The 23,169-nt window shown below is 42.1% G+C and overlaps 1 protein-coding gene and 1 long non-coding RNA gene across 12 annotated transcripts in view; one reads left to right on the top strand and one right to left on the bottom strand.

Annotated features, from left to right (window-relative positions):
* Positions 1-2,356, top strand: part of PRKDC (protein kinase, DNA-activated, catalytic subunit) — a 152,519-nt gene extending 150,163 nt beyond the window's left edge. For all 11 annotated transcript variants that reach the window (XM_082364137.1, XM_082364131.1, XM_082364141.1 and 8 more), the window contains one exon: positions 784-2,356. In XM_082364137.1, the coding sequence (XP_082220263.1) occupies positions 784-988 (205 nt within the window). In that variant the 3' untranslated portion in view covers positions 989-2,356. The remainder of the gene's footprint in view (positions 1-783) is intronic.
* Positions 2,348-22,074, bottom strand: LOC309615038. Its single transcript, XR_014236515.1, has 2 exons — positions 13,170-22,074; positions 2,348-7,192 (listed from the first exon to the last, which is right to left on the bottom strand). It is a non-coding gene; the product is annotated as an uncharacterized lncRNA (long non-coding RNA).
* Positions 22,075-23,169: the final 1,095 nt, after the last annotated feature.

Here is a 23,169-nt window from a genome sequence, read left to right on the forward strand (position 1 = left end):
GGAAGAAACACAGGGGTAAGTCTTTAGGACCTGGGATTTGGCAGTGACATTTGGCACGCTTAAGTATAACAGTAGAAGCACAAACAAGAAAAGGAAAAAACAGATAAATTCATCAAAATTGAAAACTTTTGTGCTTACCCTCAGGAAAATAAAAATACAGAATGGGAGAAAACATTTGAAAGTCATACAGCTGCTAAGGGACTTGTGTATAGAATACATAAAAGACTCTTAATAGCTGAATAATAAAAAGACCACCCAATTAAAAAATGACCAAAGTACCTGAACAGACATTGCTCTAAAGAAGATACACAAATGGCCAATAAGCACGTGGAAAGATGCTGACCATCATTAGTCATCAGATAAAGGGAAGTGGATTCCACTTCACACCCACTAGGATTGTTGGAATCAAAAAATGGAATATAGCGAGTTGTTGGTGAGGGCTGGAGAAGTCGGAGCCCTCGGGTGCTTCTGCTGGGAAGGTGAAATGGTGCAGCCACTCTGGGGAGGTGCGGCAGTTCCTCAAAGAGTTAGACGTGGGGTACCGTAGGGCCCCACGTTCCATTCCGGGTACTGACCCAAGCGAAGTAAAAGTGAGTCCACACAAACACGTGAGGACAGGCGTGCCCAGCCTCCATCATGTTCTGTTTTCCTGCAGATCGAATCTCTTGGCTTTAAGGTTATGAGCAACAGAAAATATTCTGCATGGTGAGAGGGAATGTCTGGTTTGGACAGGAAAAATAATGCGTGGTTTGTGTCTTCATGTTTGTTTAATCTTTTTTCCAGTGATGAGTTACGTCTGGGCCATGAGAAGGCGCCTGCCTTTGAGCATTACATCGCTGTAGCTCAAGGAAGCAGAGATCACAACATTCGTGCCCAGGGGCCAGGCAGTGGACTTTCAGAAGAGGCCCAGGTGAAGTGCTTGATTGACCAGGCAACAGACCCCAACATCCTCGGCAGAACTTGGGAAGGGTGGGAGCCCTGGATGTGAGGTCCCAGGGAGTCAGCAGAGAAAGGGCATGCGTGTGGAGAGAGTGTCCTAAACTTTGATCCAAGCAATCAGTGGGCTCATCGTCCCTAAGCACCGGAGTTGTGTGGCGAGTTTAATCAAGGTTGTGATGAAGAAGTGAATGCTGGCGTGGGTGAATGGCTAGGCCGTAATCAAAGGTTAGGTCAGAGTCAGAATGGATGTAGAAGGGCAGGCTCGTGCAAGCACCGAACCAAGACCGTAGCAGACCGCGAGTGCTCTGAGTGGACCGAGAGCTGTGGTGGTTCATTGTGCACCTGAGTGTTCTGCGACCGTGCCTCACGGCGCCGTGGAAGTCACACCCAGAAGACTTTGTCCCGGAGACTTTGTGAGAGTCATATTAGCAGCACAGGAATAAGAACAGGTCAGGCTATGATTATGGCTTATTATATTTAGAAATGATTGTACTTGACGTTTTAGGATATTTTTGTAGGTTTTTTCCTTTCACATTTTTCTCTTCTAGTTTTGACATTTTACAATAGAACTGTTCTCTAGAAGAGAAAGTATTTAGGAGAGAGAAAAACCTTGGTCTTAGCACTCACTTTTGCTACTCTGATCACAACGGGAAGGTGGACGAAAGAGCTTTGCATCCCAGACTCAGGAAAGCTTCAGAAATTCCAAGTATGAAAGTACGGATAGCACTAAGCATTCCAGTTCTAGGAAAATAAAAGAAATCCCTGTTTGAAATGAACCCTTATTTGGAGATAAAACATGCATCCTAGAGCGGCCAGATCAAGTTACAGAAACAGCTTCCTCTCCACTCAGAGAGCCTCTGTCCCCACCCCAGTCGTCCCCACCTGGAGCCGATTTCAGGTTGGCTTTGAGCTTTTTGTTACTGTTTTTTCAAACATTTCTAGTTAGAAACTCTTGTATGATTTTAGGAAATAGTAAATCTTAAGACTAAGGAACATTAAAAGTTTTTTTTCCTGAAGTAGTATATAGCTTTTATGCAGTTTCACAAGCAAACATTTCATCTTATAATTATTTCATTCTATTACTTGACAAACTTATTCTGATAGATACAGGTTGAATGCATGATGGCATTAATAAAAAACGTTCATGGGGACTTCCCCAGCGGTCCAGTGGTGAAGATTCCGCGCTTCCACTGCACGGGGCGCAGGTTCGATCCCTGGTCGGGGGACTGAGACCGCCAGCCTGCTGCGCAGCGTGGCTGAAACATTTAAAGAAAAAAAAACAGAACATTCCAGGTTCCCTTAGGACGGGACGCCTACACATAGCTTCTAATCGACAAAATAAAATCGTGGGGAAAGAGTAAAGATGTGAACTTTAAACACTTTCTAAAATAAAAATTATTCCATCAACTTGCAAGAATTTTTGAAGTGCTGTTTATTAACTAATGACCAGTAACTTCCGCTAAGATAGATATTTTTGAACTTTGGAATATTGTCTGTATATTAAAGTGACAACACAGCTGTGGGGGTTGTACTTACTCTCTTTGAACATCATGAAATTGAAGAATTTAAGGACTGGCTTTTTAAAAAAGCAAAGGCCATTGGAATTTTGATAGGGATTGCACTGAATCTGTAGATTGCTTTAGGTAGTTTTGCTATTTAACAATATTAAGGCTTCCAGTCCATGAACACAGTGTCTTTCCTTTTATTTGTCTTTCTTTCAGCAGTGTTTTGTAATTTTTACTAGTTTTTGATGTTTCTACTTTTCGGTTTCCTTGTTTAAATTTATTCTGAGGTATTTTATTCTTTTGGATGCTGCTGTGTATTTGTAGATATTAGGTATTTACACAGTTTCCCAGTTTCCTTTTCGGATTGTCATTGCTGGTGTAGAGGAACACAACTGCCTTTGTGTGGTGATCTTTTCTCTTGAAACTTTGCTGGATTAATTTATTAGCTCTAGTACTTACTTTGCGTATCCTTGGGACTTTTCATATATAGGATCATGTTGTCTGTGATAGAGAGAGCTTTACTTCTGCTTTTCCAATTTGAATATCTTTTCTTTTTTCTTGCCTGATTGCTCTGGCTAGCACATCCAGTACAGTGTTGAGTAGCAGGGGTGGAAGTGGGCGTCCTTGTCTTGTTTCTGATCTCAGGGGAACGTTTTCATCTTTCGCCAGTGAGTATGATGTCATCTGTGGGTTTTCAGCAATGTCCTTTGTCATGCTGAGGAAGTTCCCTTCTAGTCTTAGTTTGCTGTGTGTTTTGATTGTGAAATGGTGTTGAATTTTGTCAAATACTTTTTTGCATTAGTTGAGATGAACCTGTGTTTTTTCTCCTTTGTCTATTAAAGTTGTATATTACAACAATTGATACTAGATTTTTTTTAAAATTTATTTTATTTTACTTATTTTTGGCTGCGTTCGGTCTTTGTTGCTGCACGCGGGCTTTTCTCTGGTTGTGGTGAGCGGGGGCTACCCTTTGTTGCAGAGCATGGGCTCTAGGCGCGTGGGCTTCAGTAGTTGTGGCATGTGGGCTCAGTAGTTGTGGCTCGCGGGCTCTAGAGCGCAGGCTCAGTAGTTGTGGCACACAGGCTTAGTTGCTCCACGGCATGTGGGATCTTTCCAGGCCAGGGCTCGAACCCGCATCCCCTGCATTGGCAGGCGGATTCTTAACCACTGTGCCACCAGGGAAGCCCGATACTAGATGTTGAATCACCCTTGCAGTGCTGGGACAAATCCCACCTGGCCATGGTGAGAAATCCTTTTACTCTGAGGTTGGATTCCATTTCCTAGTATTTTGTTGAGGATTTTTGCATCAGTGTCCATAAAGGTTATTAGTCTGTAATTCTCTTATGGAGCCTCCGTCTGGCTTTGGTATCAGGGTAATGCTGGGTTCATAGAACGAGTTTGGGAGTGTTCCCTTCTCTGGTATTTTCTGGAAGAGTTTGAGAAGGATTGGTGTTAATTCTTCTTTCAGGGTTTGGGACAATTCACCAGTAAAGCCATCCTTTTCTTTTGGGGAGGTTTTTTCTATTACTGATGAAGTCTCTTGTTGCAGATCTCTTCAGATTTTCTGTTTCTTAAGTCAGTTTTGGTAATTTATGTTTCTAGGAGCTTTTGATAAGTTGGCATTTTTATTTCTGTAAGGTAGATGATGTTCCCACTTTCATTTTTTTTTTAAAGGTAAAGCTATTTTTATTTATTTATTTATTTATTTATGGCTGTGTTGCGTCTCCATTCCTGTGCGAGGGCTTTCTCCAGTTGCGGCAAGCGGGGGCCACTCCTCATCGCGGTGCGCGGGCCTCTCACTATCGCGGCCTCTCTTGTTGCGGAGCACAGGCTCCAGACGCGCAGGCTCAGTAATTGTGGCTCACGGGCCCAGCCGCTCCGCGGCATGTGGGATCTTCCCAGACCAGGGCCCGAACCCGTGTCCCCTGCATTGGCAGGCAGACTTTCAACCGCTGCGCCACCAGGGAAGCCCCCACTTTCATTTTTGATATTAGTTATTTGAGTTTTTTTTTGTTTTTTGTTTTTTTTTCCTGAATCAGTCTGGAAAGAGGTGTGTCAATTTTGTTGAGCTCTTCGAAGAACCAATGTTTGGTTTTGTTGCATCTCTTTTTCTGTGCTGTTTTATCTGTGCTTCTCATCTTGACTATTTTCTCAGTTTACTGGTATTGAGTTGAGTTTGCTCTTCCTTTCCTTAGTTCCTAAAGGTGTAGCATTAGGTTACTCATTTGCAATCTTTCTTTTTTAATGTAGGCACTAAAGTGTGATGAAATGAAATTTATATTTTAAGGCAGGACTAGAAAGATTTAAAAATTCTCCCTCTGTGTTTGTCTGGGTCTCCTCCCTCCCCCCCTAATGTGCAGTGTGCGTCTCATTACACATTAACCAGAGCTCCTCAAAGGCGGAGCGGCCACTCAACCACAAAGATCACTTTTTCCTTTCCTTCTGACGCTAGCAGTGTAACTTCTTGAAAGAACAGCGTTCTTTCCCAGCTCTGTAGGGGGTCATGGTGACATGCTGCTCCTTTGTACGTGCTTACCTGGACTATGTATTGTGGTGAAGCTGCTATAAAATACCAGTATGTCATTTTTATATACATGATCCTTTGTCTCAAAAATGTCTGACTGTGCCTTGGACTTCTAAACAGGCAGAACAGTTCTCAGAATCCTCAGTTCGGCTTGAATAAAATTCCCTTTTTTCTTTCTTCATTTGATTGTTAATTGAATTTTTGTCAACAAGTCTGACCATTGTTTTTGCTACATTCCTTAAGTTTTGGTATACTGTGTTTTTGTTTTCCTTTGTCTCAAAGTGTTTTCTAATTTTCCTCGTGATTTCATTTTTGATTTGGTTGTTTTAAGACTATGTTGTTTAATTTCCACATATTTGGAATCTTTCACTTTTCCTTCTGTATGGATCTCTAGCTTTATTGCATTTGGTTAGAGAAGACACTTCGTACGATGTTACTCTTTTTTCGTGTACGGAGGAGACTTGTTTGGTGGCCTAACCTGTGGCCTGCCCTGGAGAGCGTTCCGGTGCACTGAGAGCAGTGCGCCCTGCGGTCGTGGCTGGAGTGCTCTGTGCGGGTCTCTTAGGTCTGGCTGGCGGGTGGGGTTCAAGTCCTCTGTTTCCTTATTCTCCTGTCTAGATGTTCTGTGTGCCCATTATTGCAATTGGGGTGTGGAGGTCTCCAGCTGTTAATTGTAGGTCTGTTTCTCCCTTCAGTTCTGTCAAGGTTTGCTTCCTGTATTTGGGGGGGGGGGCCTGCTGTTTGGTGTGTGTATCTTTATAATTGTGATGTCTTTTTGATGGATTGACTTTGTTATCAGTATATAATGCCCCTCTTTGGTCTCTTGTAATGAGTTTTAGAGTCTATTTCCGGATACTAGTAGCCATGCCGGCTTTCTTTTTTTGTTTTGTTTTCATTTTATTTTATTATTTTTTTAAACATCTTTATTAGAGTATAATTGCTTTACAGTGGTGTGTTTGTTAGTTTCTGCTTTATAACAAAGTGAATCAGCTATACATATCATGCCAGCTTTCTACTGGTTATTAATGCGTGGAAAATATGTTTCCATACTTTCAATCTGTTTGTGACTTTGGCTCTAAAATGAGTCACTTGTAGATAGTATATAATTGGCTTATGCTTTTATAATCCATTTTGCCAATACCTCTGGTGAATTTAATCTACTTAAATATAAAGCGACTTCTAAATTAGGGAGTACCTATTTCTATCTTATTTCCATTTATTTTCTATGAGTTTCATCTTTTTCCCCCAATTTCTTCCAAAACTGTTTTCTTTTGTGTTTGATTTGGTTTTGCTAATGTATCATTTCAATTCCCACCTTGTTTCCTTTCTGTGTGTTTTTATGTTTTTTCTTAGTGGTTATTCTGATGACTACAATTAACATCCTGAATTGATGACAGTATAGTTTGAATCGATACTTGGTTTCAACAGCTCTCAAAAACCCTGCTCCTATACAGCTCTGTCCTCTCTCCCACTTTATGCTGTTATTGTTGCCATCACAAATTACATCTTAGAATACTGTATCCCCATTAACATTAGATTTATAATTACAGTTTTATGCACTTGTCTTTTAAGTCATATAAATAAAAAGAGGAGTAACACACCAAGATTTATTTATATAGTTACCTTTACCATTGTTTCTTTGTAAGCCTTGTAATTTTTTGTTGAACACCGGACATTCTGAATACCATAACCCAGTAACTCTGGAAATCACTTTTTCCTCCCTCCCCAGGGTTTGCTGTTGTTTCTTGAGGGCTGCAGTTGTTCACTTTTTAAATGGCTTTTAGAAACTCTTTTCGGAAAGAGTGTACTCCTTGTCATGTGTGATCGACAGAATCTCTGTTCCACCGTTTCAGCGGTGAGCCAATGACAGATTTCCTTAAACACCCAGCACCAAAAAGATCTCCTCCCACACTCTGCAGGTTGGTTCTGGGCTGCTCCTTCAGCGCTCAGCCGCGCTGCCTGCAACTCCCCTCCAGCGTTTACCTTGGAGCCCAAGGAGTGGTGCGAGTCTCAGTGTGGTCAGTTCTCTTCTGAGCTCGTGTCAGGGTTTGGCGTGCAAATGCACTAGGGAGCCCTTTGAAGCCCTTATGCCCCCAAGGACCCTCCTCCATAGCCTCCTCCCATCTAGGTTGTTGGTTCTGTCTGCTGCTTGCCCCATCTGCCCATGGATAGCATGGGTAGTCTTCAAATGCTTTTGATTCGTGCCTCCTGGAAGTGGCCGGAGCTGAAAGAGCAAAGCAAAGGGAAGGCTCTGTGCCAGCCCCTCAGGTCACTACCAGATAGGTCAAATGCACAACCACAGCTTTAGAAGCGTAAGGTCCATATGGCCATCCCCATCCCTTGTGCCCAGAACCGGCAAGCCACGCCAGGAGCATGGTCACTGCTGGAAGCTGGGAGGTGGGGTGGCAGGCAAGTTCAGAACAGTGCTACAGCACTCACTGAGTTTTCCCAGCATCTTTCCCCTGGTTTCTGTAAGTATCTGATTTGAGTCCAGCATTCCAAAGAAGTTGATTCTGCCATTATTTTGCCAGCTTATTGGTAGCTTCAGTGGCAGTACTGATTCTCAGAGAGCCCTACTCTGCCATTCTCCATGACATCGTGCAGATGATCTTCTTTGACTCATGGTTGTCAGGAACTTCTAGAGTTCCTGTGTGTAACTACTATTTGCAGATCCCTGGGCAAGGCACAAACATGCACTGTATGAGAGGCCAACCACAAGGACTTTCCAACTGAGAAGGGAAGGTAATATTTGTATATAAAGATCCGCAATGTACAGTGAGAAAAACAGCACCTCAAGGGCGCTAGGAAAAGGCTGCCTGTGACCAGGCCCAGAGGGTCAGGAGTTACTCTCTGGAATAACTCGCTTAAACAGCACTGCTTGATACCCACTTTGTGCAGTGATGGAAATGTTCTAAATCTGTTCAATATGGCAGCCACATGTGGCCATCAAGCCCTTTAGATGTGGCTAATGTGACTGAACACCTGAATTTTAAGTTATTTAAATTATAGTTGATTCTTGTTACTCACCTTAGTGATGTTCTGTAATGTCAACACAGACACTGATCTGGCGAATACTGAACCAGTGCTCCAGGGGGAAATAATTTAGATTATTGGGGGCCTCTGGTCACAATAGTTTCATCGACTGATCAGTATATAACCTTGTTTTATGTGTCGTGCTATGTATTACATCCCTAGGACTGACTGACTTTATAACTGGAAGTTTGTACCTTTTGACCACTCACCCATTTTGCCCATCCCTCGATCCCCACCTCTGACAACCACAAATCTGTGTTTGACCTATGAGTTTGTTTTGTTTCGTTTTACGTGCCACATATAAGTGAGGTCATACGGTTATTTGTCTTTCCACGTCTGACTTATTTCACTTAGTGTAATGCCCTCAAGGTCCATCCGTGTTGTCGCAAATGGCAAGATTTCCTTTTTAATAGCTGAATAATATTCATACACACAGTTTCCCCTGCTATCCGAAAGTAGAGGTTCCTGTGAAAACTTTCCTAAGCAAAATGGTATAAAGAGAAGAGCATCCCCCGGTTTTCCGAAGTTCAAATTATGCCACTTTTACAAAAGTCCTACATTAGTACCTGTTTTCACTAACCAAAAGAAATCCAAAGAAGATTTTCGCCTTTATGAAAAAAGCCATTACTGTACTGATGTTAAGTCTTTTGTAAAAGCAAAGTGGTATAATGCAAACTTTTGGAAAGCAGGGAGTACCTGTACCACTTTTTCTTTATCCATTTGTCCATTGATGGATATTCCATGTGTTGGCTATTGTAAATAATGCTACGATAAACACGGGGGTGTGTACATCTTTTCAAGTTAATGTTTTATTTCCTTTTAATAAATACCCAGAATTGAATTGCTGGATCGTATGGTAGTTCTGTTTTTAGTTATTTGAGGAAGCTCCATATTGTTTTCTACAGTGGCTGCACCAATTTACATTCCCACCAGCAGTGCACAAGGGTTCCCTCTGCCCACTTTAAATTGTATTGTTTGTTCTTTTGCTGTTGAATTGTATGAGTTCTTTACATATTTTGGATGTTAGCCCCTGATCAAATATATAATTTGCAAATAATTTCTCCCATTTGGGAGGTTGCCTCTTTTTTTGTTGATGCTTTCCTTTGCTGTGCAGAGGCTTTTTAGTTTAATGTAGTTCCACTTCTTTATTTTTGCTTTTGTCGCTAAATCCAAGACTGCTGTCAAGGAGCTTACCATCTATGTTTTCTTTTAAGTGTTTTACGGTTTTAGGTCTTAATATTTGAGTATTTAATCTACTTCAAGTTAATTTTTGTGAGTGGCATAAGATAGGTGTCCAGTTTCATTTTTCTCATGTGTTTGTTAACTACTTTTCTCAACACTATTTGTTGAAAAGACTTTGCTTTTCCCATTGGACATTCTCGGCTCCCTTATCAAATATTAGTTGACCATATATGTGGGGGGTTAATTCTGAGGTCGCTATTCTGCTCCACTGGTCTGTGTGTCTCTTTTTATGCCAGTCGCATAGTGTTTTACTTACTATTGCTTTCTAGTATACTTTGAAATCAGGAAGTGTGATACATCTGGCTTTTTCTTTCTCATGACTGCTTTCACTGTTTGGGGTCTTTTGTGGTTTCCTACAGATTTTAGGATCGTCTTTTCCTTTTTCTGTGAAAAATGCCATTGAGATTTGTATAGAGATTGCATTGAATGAATGGATGGCTTTGGGTACCATGGAAATTCTAATGATATTAACTCTTGTGAATGATGAACATAGGATGTCCCTCCACTTGTTTGTGTCTTCTTCGGTTTCTTTCAGCAAAGTTATAGTTTTCATTGTACATCTTTCACTTCCTTGGTTAAATTTATTCCTAGGCATTTTATTGTTTTTGATGTTTCATTCTCAGTGTATAGAAATGAAGCTTATTTCTATGTATTGATTTTTATATCTTGCAAATTTACTGAATTCATTTATTATATCAATAGTTTCTAAAGTTGAGTTTGTGGGATTTTTAATAGGTAAGATTATATCATCTGCAAACAGTGATAATTTTGCTGTTCTCTTTCAGATTTGGATAGCTTTTCTTGGTCTTGCTTGATTCCTCTAGCTAGGACTGCTAGTACTGTGTTGAACAATTTGTGAGAGTGAATACCCTTGTCTTGTTACTGATCTTAGAGTAACGGCTTTGATTTTTTTTAATTCATTGAGCAGAATTTTAGCTGTGGGTTTATTGCATATGGCTTTTGTTAGGTTGAGGTATTTTCCTTCTACCCCCAATATGCTGAAGCTTTTTACTGTTATAAAAAGATGCTATATTTTGTTAAGTGCGTTATTTACATCTGTTGAGACGATCGTGTGACTGTTACCTTTCATTCTGTTAATGTGGTTTTATCACATTTATTGATTTGTGTATGTTGAACCAGCCCTGTATCCTAGGGAGAAATCTCACTTGATCATGCTTTATAACCCTTTTAATAAGTTCTTGAATTTGGTTTGCTAATATTTTGTTGAGGAATTTTGCATCTGTGTTCATCAGGAATATTAGTCTAGAGTTCTCTTTTCTTGAAGTGTCCTTATCTGGCTATGGTATCAGAGCAATGCTGGCCTCGTAGAATGTGTTTGGAAGTGCTCCCTGCGCTTCAGATTTTCAGAAGCGTTTGAGAATGGTAGGTGTTAATTCTTCACTAAACGTTTGGTAGAATTCTCCAATGAAACCATCTGGTCCTGGTGTTTTCTGTATTGGGAGATTTCTGATTACTCATACAAGCTCCTTACTCACTATTGGCTTGTTCAGACTTTTTCTTTTTTGTTCAGTCTTGATAAGTTGAATCAATCTAGGAACTTACCCATTTCTTCTAGGTTGCCCAATTTGTTGGTGTATACTTGTTTTTAGTAGTCCCTTATGATCCTGTGTATTTCTTTAGTGTCCATTGGAATTTCTTCTCTTACATTTCTGATTTTGAGTCTTCTCCCTTTTTTCTTAGTTTCACTAAGGGTTTGTCAATTTTGTTTATCTTTTTGGAAAACCAGCCCTTATGGTTATTGATCTTTTCTATCATTTTACTGGTTTCTATTTCTTTTATTTTGGCTGTAATCTTTATTATTTCCTTCCTTCTGCTAACTTTGCACTTAATTTATTCTTTTTCTGGTTCTTTAAGGTATAAAAGTTGTACTGTTTATTAGTGATCTTAAAACGTTAATATATGCATTTTAAACTAAACTTCCCTCACTGAACTGCTTTTGCAGTGCCCCCATAGGTTTGGGTATGCTGTGTTTCCATTTTCATTTGTTTTGAGATAATCTTTGTTCAGGAGTGTGGTTTAGTTTCTACATATTTCTAGATTTTTCAGCTTTTCTCATGTTTTCGATTTCTAGTTTCATACCATGGTGGTCAGAAAACATACTTCATATGATTTCAGTCATCATAGATTTTCTAAGACTTGTTTTATGCCCTGTCACATGATCTGTCCTTGAGAGGGTACCATGTGCCATTGATAAGAATGTATCCTGCTGCTGTTGGATGGAATATTCTATAGGTATCTATTAGGTCCATTTGGTTTAATGTTTGGTTCAAGTCCATCATTTCCTTGTTGACTTTCTTTCTGGGTCATCTATCCTTTGTTCAAAGTGTGGTATTGAGGTCTCCTATGATTATTGTATTATTGTCTGGTTTCCCTTCATTTCTGTCAGTATTTGCTTAACATATTCAGGTCCTCCCATGCTGGGTGCATATATACTTTGTACTTATGATTGTTATATCTACTTGATGGATAGATCTCTTTATACAGCATTTATAATGATGACCTTCTTTGATTCTTGCTACCATTTTTGTCATAAAGTAAGTGTGTTTTGTCTGATAAGAGTATAGATACCCTTGTTTTCTTTTGGTTTCCACTTGCACAGAATACTTTTTCCTGTCCTGTCACTTTGAGTCTACGTGCATCCTGAAGGCTCACGTGGGTCTCTTGTAGGCAGCATATAGTTGGGTCTTTTTAAAAATATATCCAGCCACTCGGTGCCTTTTGATTGGTGAGTTCAACCCATTTGCATTTAGAGTATTTGTTGATATGTAAGGACTTAACTCCTGCCACCTTAACGTTTGCTTTCTGGTTGATTTGTATTTCTGTTGCTTCTCTCCCAGCGCCCGCCGCCCCCCCCCCCCAACCCCGCCCTGTCTCTGCCTACCTTTGTAAATTTGTTATTCTCTGTGGTGGTATATTCTGTTTCCCCTTTCTTTCTTTGTCTTTTATGGTTACCATGGGGCCTACATAAAACATCTCAGAGGTAGAACAGTACACTTTAAGCTGATACCAATGACTGGAATCAAGATGCTGAACTAGGAGGACACAGAGCTCCCCTCCCCTCGTGAACACATCAAAAATACGTCTACATGTGGAACAACTATCACTTAAAACTAGCTGGAGACTGGCAGAAAGACTCCTGTGCAACCCAAGTCTGTAAGAAAGATCCACATGGATTCTTCAGGTGGGAAGGGAAGAGAAGTGATCAGGTGAAGACCTCTGCCCGTGGGAGGGGACTCAGAGGAAAAGGGAGATTTACTCGGGCAGACACCCTCCCTGGGGAGTGAGAAGTTGGAGCCGCATATTGGGTGCCCAGCCCTGGGGTCCAACAAAAGGAAGACGAGTCTCCTTGGCTGGTTGGAAGGCTGTGGGAAGCCTGGACTCTGCTGGCAAGGAGTGTGTGAATGTTTACTGGCTACCAAAGCTGGGCAGAGAGGGCAGACTGAAACGGCACTGCTGGCTGACTGGCTTCCCGTGACCAACCCAGTGTGCACCCCAGCCTGAGCCAAGCTAACACCCCAGCGCCATTTGCCTTGTGTTGCAGCTCCACAGTGGAGTGAGAGCTGCCATGACCAAGGAGGACGCCTGGCCACAAACTGCTGTGGTGGCTCAAACCCTAAGTGGCACCTGAGCAGGGAAGGGGCAGCCATTACCGGCAATTGCACAAGGCGGTGCATCAGATGCAGGCCAGATCTCTGACGGCAGCCAGACCACACCCCCCATGCCCTGACCCGTGCCAAACGCCTCCCCCCCCCACCAGCCCCTCTTAGTCCAGCACTGGCCCCTCCGGGACTGAGGGTACCAGTACTGGGAGGGGAAAGAGCACTCAGTGGGAACTGAGCCAGTTCAGGCCTCACCTCACACCTGGCTCTGGCTCCAGCTCCTCCGTCTCAAGCCCCACCACCTACCAAATTGATAGCTGCTAGCACACCCTGAGAGAGTACATGGCTTGCGTTCCAGTCCAATTCAGCTCTCCCACCAAAGCCACTGGACACACACAAACTGTACCAGGGGCGCTGCCCACGTAAAGACACCTCTTCAGGACTGCTGCAGGTAACTGTTTCACCTAATTTAATAGAGACAGAGAAAGATGAGCAAAATGAGCAGAGGAATTTTCTCAACTGAAAGAGCAAGAATTCAACGCATCAGGAAAAAGAATGCTAACAGAGATGAGTTCAAGATGGCAGAGTAGAAGGACGTGCACTCGCTGTCTCTCACGAGAGCACCAGAATCACAACTAACTGCTGAACAGTCATCGACAGGAAGATGAACTCACCAAAAAAGATACCCCACATCCAAAGACAAAGGAGAAGCCGCAATGAGACGGTAGGAGGGGCGCAATCACAGCAAAATCAAATCCCATAACTGCTGGATGGGCAACTCAAAAACTGGAGAACACTTATACCACAGAAGTCCACCCACTGGAGTGAAGGTTCTGAGCCCCACGTCAGGCTTCCCAATCTGGGGGTCCAGCACCAGGAGGAGGATTTCCCAGATAATCAGACTTAGAAGGCTAGCGGGATTTGATTGCAGGACTTCAGCAGGACTGGGGGAAACAGACTCCACTCGTGAAGGGCACACACAAAGTAGTGTGCCCATCGGGACCCCAGGGGAAGGAGCAGTGACCCTGTAGGAGACTGAACCAGACCTACCTGCAAGTGTTGGAGGGTCTCCTGCAGAGGCGGGGGGGGGGTGGCTGTGGCTCACCGTGGGGACAAGGCCACTGGCAGCACAAGTTCTGGGAACTACTCCTTGGTGTGAGCCCTCCCAGAGTCCGCCATTAGCCCCACCAAAGAGCCTGTAGGCTCCAGTGCTGGGTCACCTCAGGCCAACCAACCAACAGGGCGGGAACTCAGCCCCACCCATCAGCAGACAGGTGGATTAAAGTTTTACTGAGCTCTGCCCACCAGAGCAACCCCCAGCTCTACCTATCACCAGCCCCTCCCATCAGGAAGCTTGCACAAGCCTCTTAGAGAGCATCATCCACCAGAGGGCAAACAGCAGAAGCAAGAAGAACTACAATCCTCCAGCCTGTGGAACGAAAACCACATTCACAGAAAGACAAGATGAAAAGGCAGAGGACTATATACCAGATGAAGGAACAAGCTAAAACACCAGAAAAACAACTAAATGAAGTGGAGCTAGGCATCCTTCCAGAAAAAGAATTCAGAATAACGATAGTGAAGGTGATCCAGGACCTCGGAAAATGAATGGAGGCAAAGATGGAGAAGATGCAAGAAATGTTTAACAAAGACCTAGAAGAATTAAAGAACAAACAAACAGAGGAACAATACAACAACGGAAATGAAAAATACACTAGAAGGAATCAATAGCAGACTAACTGAGGCAGAAGAAAGGATAAGTGACTTGGAAGACAGAATGGTGGAAATCACTGCCGCAGAACAGAGAAAAAAGAATGAGAAGGAATGACAGCCTGAGAGACCTCTAGGACAACAATAAATGTACCGATATTCACATTATAGGGGTCCCAGAGGAGGAGAGAGAGAAAGAACCTGAGAAAATATTTGAAGAGATTATAGTCGAAAACTTCCCTAACTTGGGAAAGGAAACAGCCACCCAAGTCCAGGAAGCGCAGAGAGTCCCAGGCAGGACTAACCCAAGGAGAAACACGCCGAGACACACAGTCATCAGATTGACAAGAATTAGAGACAAAGAAAAATTATTAAAAGCAGCAAGGGGAAAACGACAAATAACATACAAGGGAAGTCCCATAAGGTTACCGCCTGATTTCTCAGCAGAAACTCTACAAGCCAGAAGGGAGTGGCAGGATACATTTAAAGTGATGAAAGGGAAGAACCTACAACCAAGATTACTCGGCAATGATTTCATTCAAATTTGATGGAGAAATCAGAAGCTTTACAGACAAGCAAAAGCTAAAAGAATTCAGCATCACCAAACCAGCTCTACAACAAATGCTAAAGGAACTTCTCTAAGTGGGAAACACAAGAGAAGAAAAGGACCTACAAAAACAAACCCAAAACAATGAAGAAAATGGTAATAGGAACATACATATCGATAATTACCTTAAGTGTGAATGGATTAAATGCTCCAACCAAAAGACACAGGCTTGCTGAATGGATACAAAAACAAGACCCATATATATGCTGTCTACAAGAGACCCACATCAGACCTAGGGACACATACAGACTGAACGTGAGGGTATGGAAAAAGATATTCCAGGCAAACGGACATCAAAAGAAAGCTGGAGTAGGAATACTCATATCAGATAAAATAGACTTCAAAATAAGGAATGTTACAAGAGACGAGGAAGGACACTACATAATGATCAAGGGATCAATCCAAGAAGAAAACATAACAATTATAAATATATATGCACCCAACATAGGAGCACCTCAATATATAAGGCAAATGCTAACAGCTATAAAAGAGAAAATCGACAGTAACACAGTAATAGTGGGTGACTTTAACACCTCACTTACACCAATGGACAGAAAATTAATAAGGAAACACAAGCTTTAAATGACACAACAGACCAGATAGATTTAATTGATATTTATAGGGCAGTCTATCCAAAACCAGCAGATTACACTTTCTTCTCAAGTGCACAAAGAACATTCTCCAGGATAGATCACATCTTGTGCCACAAATAAGCCTCGATGAATTTAAGAAAATCGAAATAATATCAAGCATCTTTTCTGACCACAGTGCTATGAGATTAGAAATCAATTACAGGGGGAAAAAAAACATAAAAAACACAAACACATGGAGGCTGAACAATACGTTACTAAATAACCAAGAGATCACTGAAGAAATCAAAGAGAAAATCAAAAAATACCTAGAGACAAATGACAATGGAAACATGACAACCCAAAACCTATGGGATGCAACAAAAGCAGTTCTAAGAGGGAAGTTTATAGCAATACAAGCCTACCTCAAGAAACAAGAAAAATCTCATTAACAATCTAACCTTACACCTAAAGGAAGTAGGGAAAGAACAAATAAAACCCAAAGTTAGTAGAAGGAAAGAAATCATAAAGATCAGAGCAGAAATACATGAAATAGAAACAAAACAATAGCAAAGACCAATAAAACTAAAAGCTGGTTCTTTGAGAAGATAAAGTTGATAAACCTTTAGCCAGACTCATCAAGAAGAAGAGGGAGAGGACTCATCAATAAAATTACAAAGGAAAAAGGAGAAGTTACAACTGACACTGCAGAAATACAAAGCATCCTAAGAGACTACTACGAGTAACTCTATGCCAATAAAATGGACAGCCTGGAAGAAATGGACAAATCCTTAGGAAGGTATAACCTTCCAAGACTGAACGAGGAAGAAATAGAAAATATGAACAGACCAATCACAAGTAATGAAGGTGAAACTGTGATTAAAGATCTTCCAACAAACAAAAGTCCAGGACCAGATGGCTTCACAGGTGAATTCTAGCAAACATTTAGAGAAGAGCTAACACCCATCCTTCTCAAACTCTTCCAAAAAATTGCAGAGGAAGGAGCACTCCCAAACTCATTCTACGAGGCCACCATCACCCCGATACCAAAGCCAGATAAAGATACTACAAGAAAAGAAAATTACAGACCAGTATCACTGATGAATATAGATGCAAAAATCCTCAACAAAATACTAGCAAACAGAATCCAACAACACATTAAAAGGATCATACACCATGATCAAGTGGAATTTATCCCAGGGAGGCAAGGATTCTTCAATATACGCAATCAGTGTGATACATCATATCAACAAATTGAAGAATAAAAACCATATGATCATCTCAGTAGATGCGGGAAAAGCTTGTAACAAAATTCAACACCCATTTACGATAAAAACTCTCCAGAAAGTGGGCACAGAGGGAACCTACCTCAACATAATAAAGCCCACATACGACAAACCCACAGCAAACATCATTCTCAATGGTGAAAAACTGAAAGCATTTCCTCTAAGATCAGGAACAAGACAAGGATGTCCACTCTCGCCACTCTTATTCAACATAGTTTTGGAAGTCCTAGCCACGGCAATCAGAGAAGAAAAAGAAATGAATCCAAATTGGAAAAGAAGAAGTAAAACTGTCACTGTTTGCAGATGACATGATTCTATACGTAGAGAGTCCTAAAGATGCCACCAGAAAACTAGTAGAGCTAATCAAATGAATTTGGTAAAGTTGCAGGATACAAAATTAATGCACAGCAATCTCTTGCATCCCTATACACTAACAACGAAAGATCAGATAGGGAAATTAAGGAAACAATCCTATTCACCATTGCAACAAAAAGAATAAAATACCTAGGAATAAACCTACCTAAGTAGGTAAAAGACCTGTACTCAGAAAACTGTAAGACACTGATGAAAGAAATCAAAGATGACACAGGTGGAGAGATATACCATGTTCTTGGATTGGAAGAATCAATATTGTGAAAATGACTATACTACCCACAGCAATCTACAGATTCAGTGCAATCCCTATCAAATTATCAATGGCTTTTTTTTTTTTTTTTTTTTTTTTTTACAGAACTACAACAAAAAAAATCTTAAAATTTGTATGGAGACACAAGAGACCCCGAATAACCAAAGCAATCTTGAGGGGAAAAAACGGAGCTGGAAGAATAAGACTCCCTATCTTCAGACTATACTACAAAGCTACAGTAATCAAGACAATATGGTACTGGCACAAAAACAGAAATACAGATCAATGGAACAGGATAGAAAGCCCAGAGATACACCCACACACCTATGGTCAACTAATCTATGACAGAGGAGACAAGGATATACAAAGGAGAAAAGACAGCCTTTTGTATAAGTGGTGCTGGGAAAACGACAGCCACATGTAAAAGAATGAAATTACAACACTCTCTAACACCATACACAAAAATAAACTCAAAGTGGGTTAGAGACCTAAATATAAGACCAGACACTATAAAACTCTTAGAGGAAAACATAGGAAGAACACTCTGACATAAATCACAGCAAGATCTTTTTTGACCCACCTCCTAGAGTAATGGGTATAAAACCAAAAATAAACAAATGGTACCTAATGAAGCTTAAAATCTTTTCCACAGCAAAGGAAACTATAAACAAGAGAAAAAGACAGCCCTAAGAACGGGAGAAAATATCTGCAAACGAATCAACGGACAAAGCATTAAACTCCAAAGTATATACACAGCTCATGAAGCTCAATATTAAAAAAACAAACATCCCAATTTAAAAAAAATGGGCAGAAGACCTAAATAGAGATTTCTCCAAAGACATACACATGGCCAAGAGGCACATGAAAAGCTGCTCAATGCCACTAATTATTAGAGAAATGCAAATGAAAACTACAGTGAGGTATCACCTCACACCAGTTAGAATGGGCATCATCAGAAAATCTACAAACAACAAATGCTGGAGAGGGTGTGGAGAAAAGGGAACCCTCTTGCACTGTTGGTGGGAATGTAAATTGGTACAGCCACTATGGAGAACAGTATGGAGGTTCCTTAAAAAACTAAAAATAGAACTACCATACGACGCAGCAATCCCACTACTGGGCATATACCCAGAGAAAACCATAATTCAAAAAGACACATGCATGCCAATGTTCACTGCAGCAGTATTTACAATAGTCGGGTCATGGAAGCAACCTAACTGCCCATCGATGGCAAATGGATAAGAAAGTTGTGGTACGTATATACAATGGAATATTACTCAGCCCTAAAAAGGAACGAAATTGGGTCATTTGTAGAGACGTGGATGGACCTAGAGACTGTCATACAGAGTGAAGTAAGTCAGAAAGAGCAGAACAAATACCGTATAGGATCACATATATGTGGAATCTAGAAAAATGGTACAGATGAACTGGTTTGCAAGGCAGAAATAGAGACACAGATGTAGAGAACAAACGTATGGACACCAAGGGGGGAAAGCGGGGTGGGTGTGGTGGTGGGATGAACTGGGAGATTGGGATTGACATATATACACTAGTATGTATAAAACAGAAAACCAATAAAAAAAAAGAATGCTAACTGAATTAGGAAAAAGAAGAGATGAACACAATTTTAAGGAACTAGAAAATCATTTTAAAAAATGAGAAATTAGGGCTTCCCTGGTGGCGCAGGGGTTGAGAGTGCCTGCCAATGCAGGGGACACGGGTTTGAGCCCTGGTCTGGGAGGATCCCACATGCCGCGGAGCAACTGGGGCCCGTGAGCCACAATTACTGAGCCTGCGCGTCTGGAGCTTGTGCGCTGCAGCAAGAGAGGCCACGATAGTGAGAGGCCCGTGCACCGCGATGAAGAGTGGCCCCCGCTCGCCGCAACTGGAGAAAGCCCTCGCACAGAAACGAAGACCCAACACAGCCATAAATGAATGAATAAATAAATTTGTTTAAAAAAATGAGAAATTAATAATTCAATAACTAAAAGGAAAAACAGAAGGAATAAACAGCAGATTAAGTGATACCAAAGAATGCATAAGTGAGCTGGAAGATGGAAATAACCCAATTAGAACAACAAGAAGAAAAACTTGAAAGGGACTTTGGGATAACATCAAGTGTTTCCAACATTCACATTATACAGGTCACATCCCTGAAGGAGGAGCGAGAGATAGAAGGGGGTCAAAAATGCACTTAATAAAGTTATGGCTGAAAACTTCACAAGCCTGAGAAATGAAACATAATCAGTTATGGGAAGCACAGTGCATGTCAAATAAGATAAACACAAATAGATTGATGCAAAGACATCTCATAATTGAAATGGAATAAGTTAAAGAGAGAGATCTAAAGGCAGCAACAGAAAAAGAGTCATATACAAGGGAACCACCATAAGGCTATCAGCTAATTTTTCTGCAGAAACTGCAGCCAGGAGGGAATGGCATGATATATTTAAAGTGCTGAAAGGGAAAAACCTGCAACCTAGGATAATCTACCCAGCAACATTATCATTTAGAACAGAAGGAGAGATAAAGCACTTCCCAGAGAAGCAGAAACTTAAAAAGTTCACCAATACTAAGCAACCCTAAAAGAAACGTTAAAGGGTCTTCTCTAAGTGGGAAAGAAAAGGCTATATATAACAAGAGTAAGTATCTATAGGAAAGGAAAAATCCCACTAGTGAAGGCAAATATATATTACAGGCTGAGGATCAACCACTTAACTAAGCTAGTACAAAGATTAAAAGACAAAAACTTGTAAAATCAAGTATAAAACTACAATAATCAGTAAAGAGATAAAAAAGAAGATGTAAAATATGGCATCAAAAACACAAAGTGTTGGGACTTCCCTGGTGGTCCAGTGGTAAAGAATCCGCTTACAATGCAGGAGATGCGGGTTTGATCCCTGGTCAGGGAATTAAGATCCCACATGCCGCTGTGCAACTAAGCCCGTGTGCCGCAACTACTGAGCTCGCACGCCTCAACTAGAGCCCACGAGCCGCAAACTACAGAGCCCACGTGCCCTGGAGCCCGCGTGCCACAACTACAGAGCCCACGTGCCCTGGAGCCCGCGTGCCACAACCACAGAGCTAATGCACCCTGCAGCCAGCACACCACGACCAGAGAGAGAAAACCTGCACCCTACAACTAGAGAGAAGCCCGTGCACCACAACAAAGAGCCCGTGCGCCGCGCGAAAGACCCCACATGCCTCAGCGAAGATCCCACGTGCCGCAACTAAGACCTGACACAGCCAAAAATAAAAATATAATAAATAAATAAAAAATAATTCTTAAAAAAAACCCAAAAACAATGTGTGGGGGAAGGATGTAAAAAATGTAGATGTTTTAGAATGCGTATGAACTTTAAAAGGACTACCTGTTTAAAATAAGTAAGTATAGTTATAGGTCAACATATATGGACCCCACGGTAAGTACAAACCAAAAAAACTACAGTAGAGGGAATGGCTGAGATGGCAGAGTACAAAGACCCTGAGCTCACCTCCTCTCAGGAGCACTCCAGAATCACAACTATCTGCAGAACCACCACCAATGAAAAAGAATGGAAGCTACCAAAAAAGATCTTCTACAACTAAAGACAAAGAAGGAACCACAATGAGATAGATGGGTAGGAGGGACGGACTCACGAATATAATCAAATCCCACACACCTGGGTGGGCGACCCACAAACTGGAGAATAATTATATTACAGAGGTTCTCCCACAGGAGTGAGAGTTCTGAGCCCTACATCAGGCTCCCCAGCCCGGGAGCTTCCTGCACTAGGAAGGCAAGCCCCCAGAGCATTTGGCTTTGAAGACCAGAGGGGCTTAATTTTGGGAGCCCCACAGGACTGGGGAAAACAGAGACTTCATTCTTAAAGGGCACACATGAAATCTCACACGTACCAGGAACCAGGGCAAAAGCAGTAACTGGATAGGACCCTGGGTCAGACCTACCTGCTGGTCTTGGAGAGTCTCCTGGAGAGGTGGGGGGGGGTGGCTGTGGCTCACCGTGGGGACACAGACACTGGTGGCAGACACTTGGGAACGTTCTACCATGTGAACTGCTGCTGGTGGTTGCCGTCTTGGCTCATCAGCACCAAGACCTGGCCCCAACAGCCTGTAGGCTCCAGTGCTGGGACACCTCAGGCCAAACAACTAACTGGGTGGAGACATAGCCCCACCCATCAGCAGACAGGTTGCCTGAAGACTTCCTGAGCCCACAGCCATGCCTAACCATGGCCCTGCCCACCAGAGGGCCAAGACCCAGCTCCACCACCAGCAGGCAGGCACTAGGCCTTCTCTCCAGGAAGCCTGCACCAGCCTCTTGACCAGCCTTATCCACCACAGGGCAGACAAAAGAAAACCACAATCCTGCAGACCCAGCCTGCCCACAGCAGGCCAGACCGTACTCTGAGACCAACTGGCCAATGCATACCCTGCACCGCATACCTAACTGTGAGAGGAACCAGGAACCCCACTCCCCCCCACCACAATAGTCCAGCACTAACTCCAGGACCTGGGTTCACCTGCCATTGGGTGAACTCTGCCCGTTTCCAATGGGCAGGCCCAAATCTTTGTGACTGACTATACCCATCACTGAGCCAGCACTAGCCTCAGGGCCCCTTAGGGTTCTGTAGCCAGCTGCCTTGTGACCAGGCCCCGCTAAACAGCAGCCAGCAGCATCTACACAAGGCAGACAGGTCCTGGCAACCATCCGGGCTAGGGGCCAACCAAGCCCACCAGGTCACTCACATAGCCCACCATAACAGAAGGACCCGTGCAGCCCTCTTAGGGGGACCCTCAGAACATATAGGTAATGGGAGGACAGCGCACTGCTGGGATGCACAAGATGTCTCCTTCAGAGGGCCACTTCTCCAAGGTTGAGAAATGTAAGTAACCTGCCACAAACATAAAAATACAAACAGCAACTTAGACAAAATGAGGTAGCAGAGGAATATGTTCCAGATGAAGGAACAAGATAAAAAACCCCAGAAGAAAAACTAAGTGATGTGGAGACACGCAATCTACCCAAGAAAGGGTTCAGAGTAAGAATCGTAAAGATGATCAAAGAATTCGGGAAAAGAAGGCACAGAGTGAGAAATTAGAAGTTTTTAGCAAAGAGCTAGAAAACAAAAAGAATAACCAAACAGATGGAGAATACGATAACTGAAATGAAAAATACACTGGAAGAAATCAATAGTACAGAAGAACAAATCAGTGAGCTGGAAGACAGAGTAGTGGAAATCACTGCCACTGAACAGAAAAAAGAAAAGTATGAAAAGAAATGACAGTTTGAGAGACCTCTGGGACAACATCAAACACACTAATATTTGCATTATAGAGGCCCCAGAAGGCGATAAGAGAAAGGGCCTGAGAACATATGTTAAGACATAATAGCTGAAAACATCCCTAACCTGGGAAAGGAAAAAGTCACCCAAGTCCAGGAAGCACAGAGAGTGCCATACAGGATGAACCCAAAGAGTAAGACATCAAGACACACTGTAAATAAAATGAC

The sequence above is a fragment of the Balaenoptera borealis genome (genome assembly GCF_965194805.1).
Source record: "Balaenoptera borealis genome assembly, chromosome: 17".
Classification (NCBI taxonomy): domain Eukaryota; kingdom Metazoa; phylum Chordata; class Mammalia; order Artiodactyla; family Balaenopteridae; genus Balaenoptera; species Balaenoptera borealis.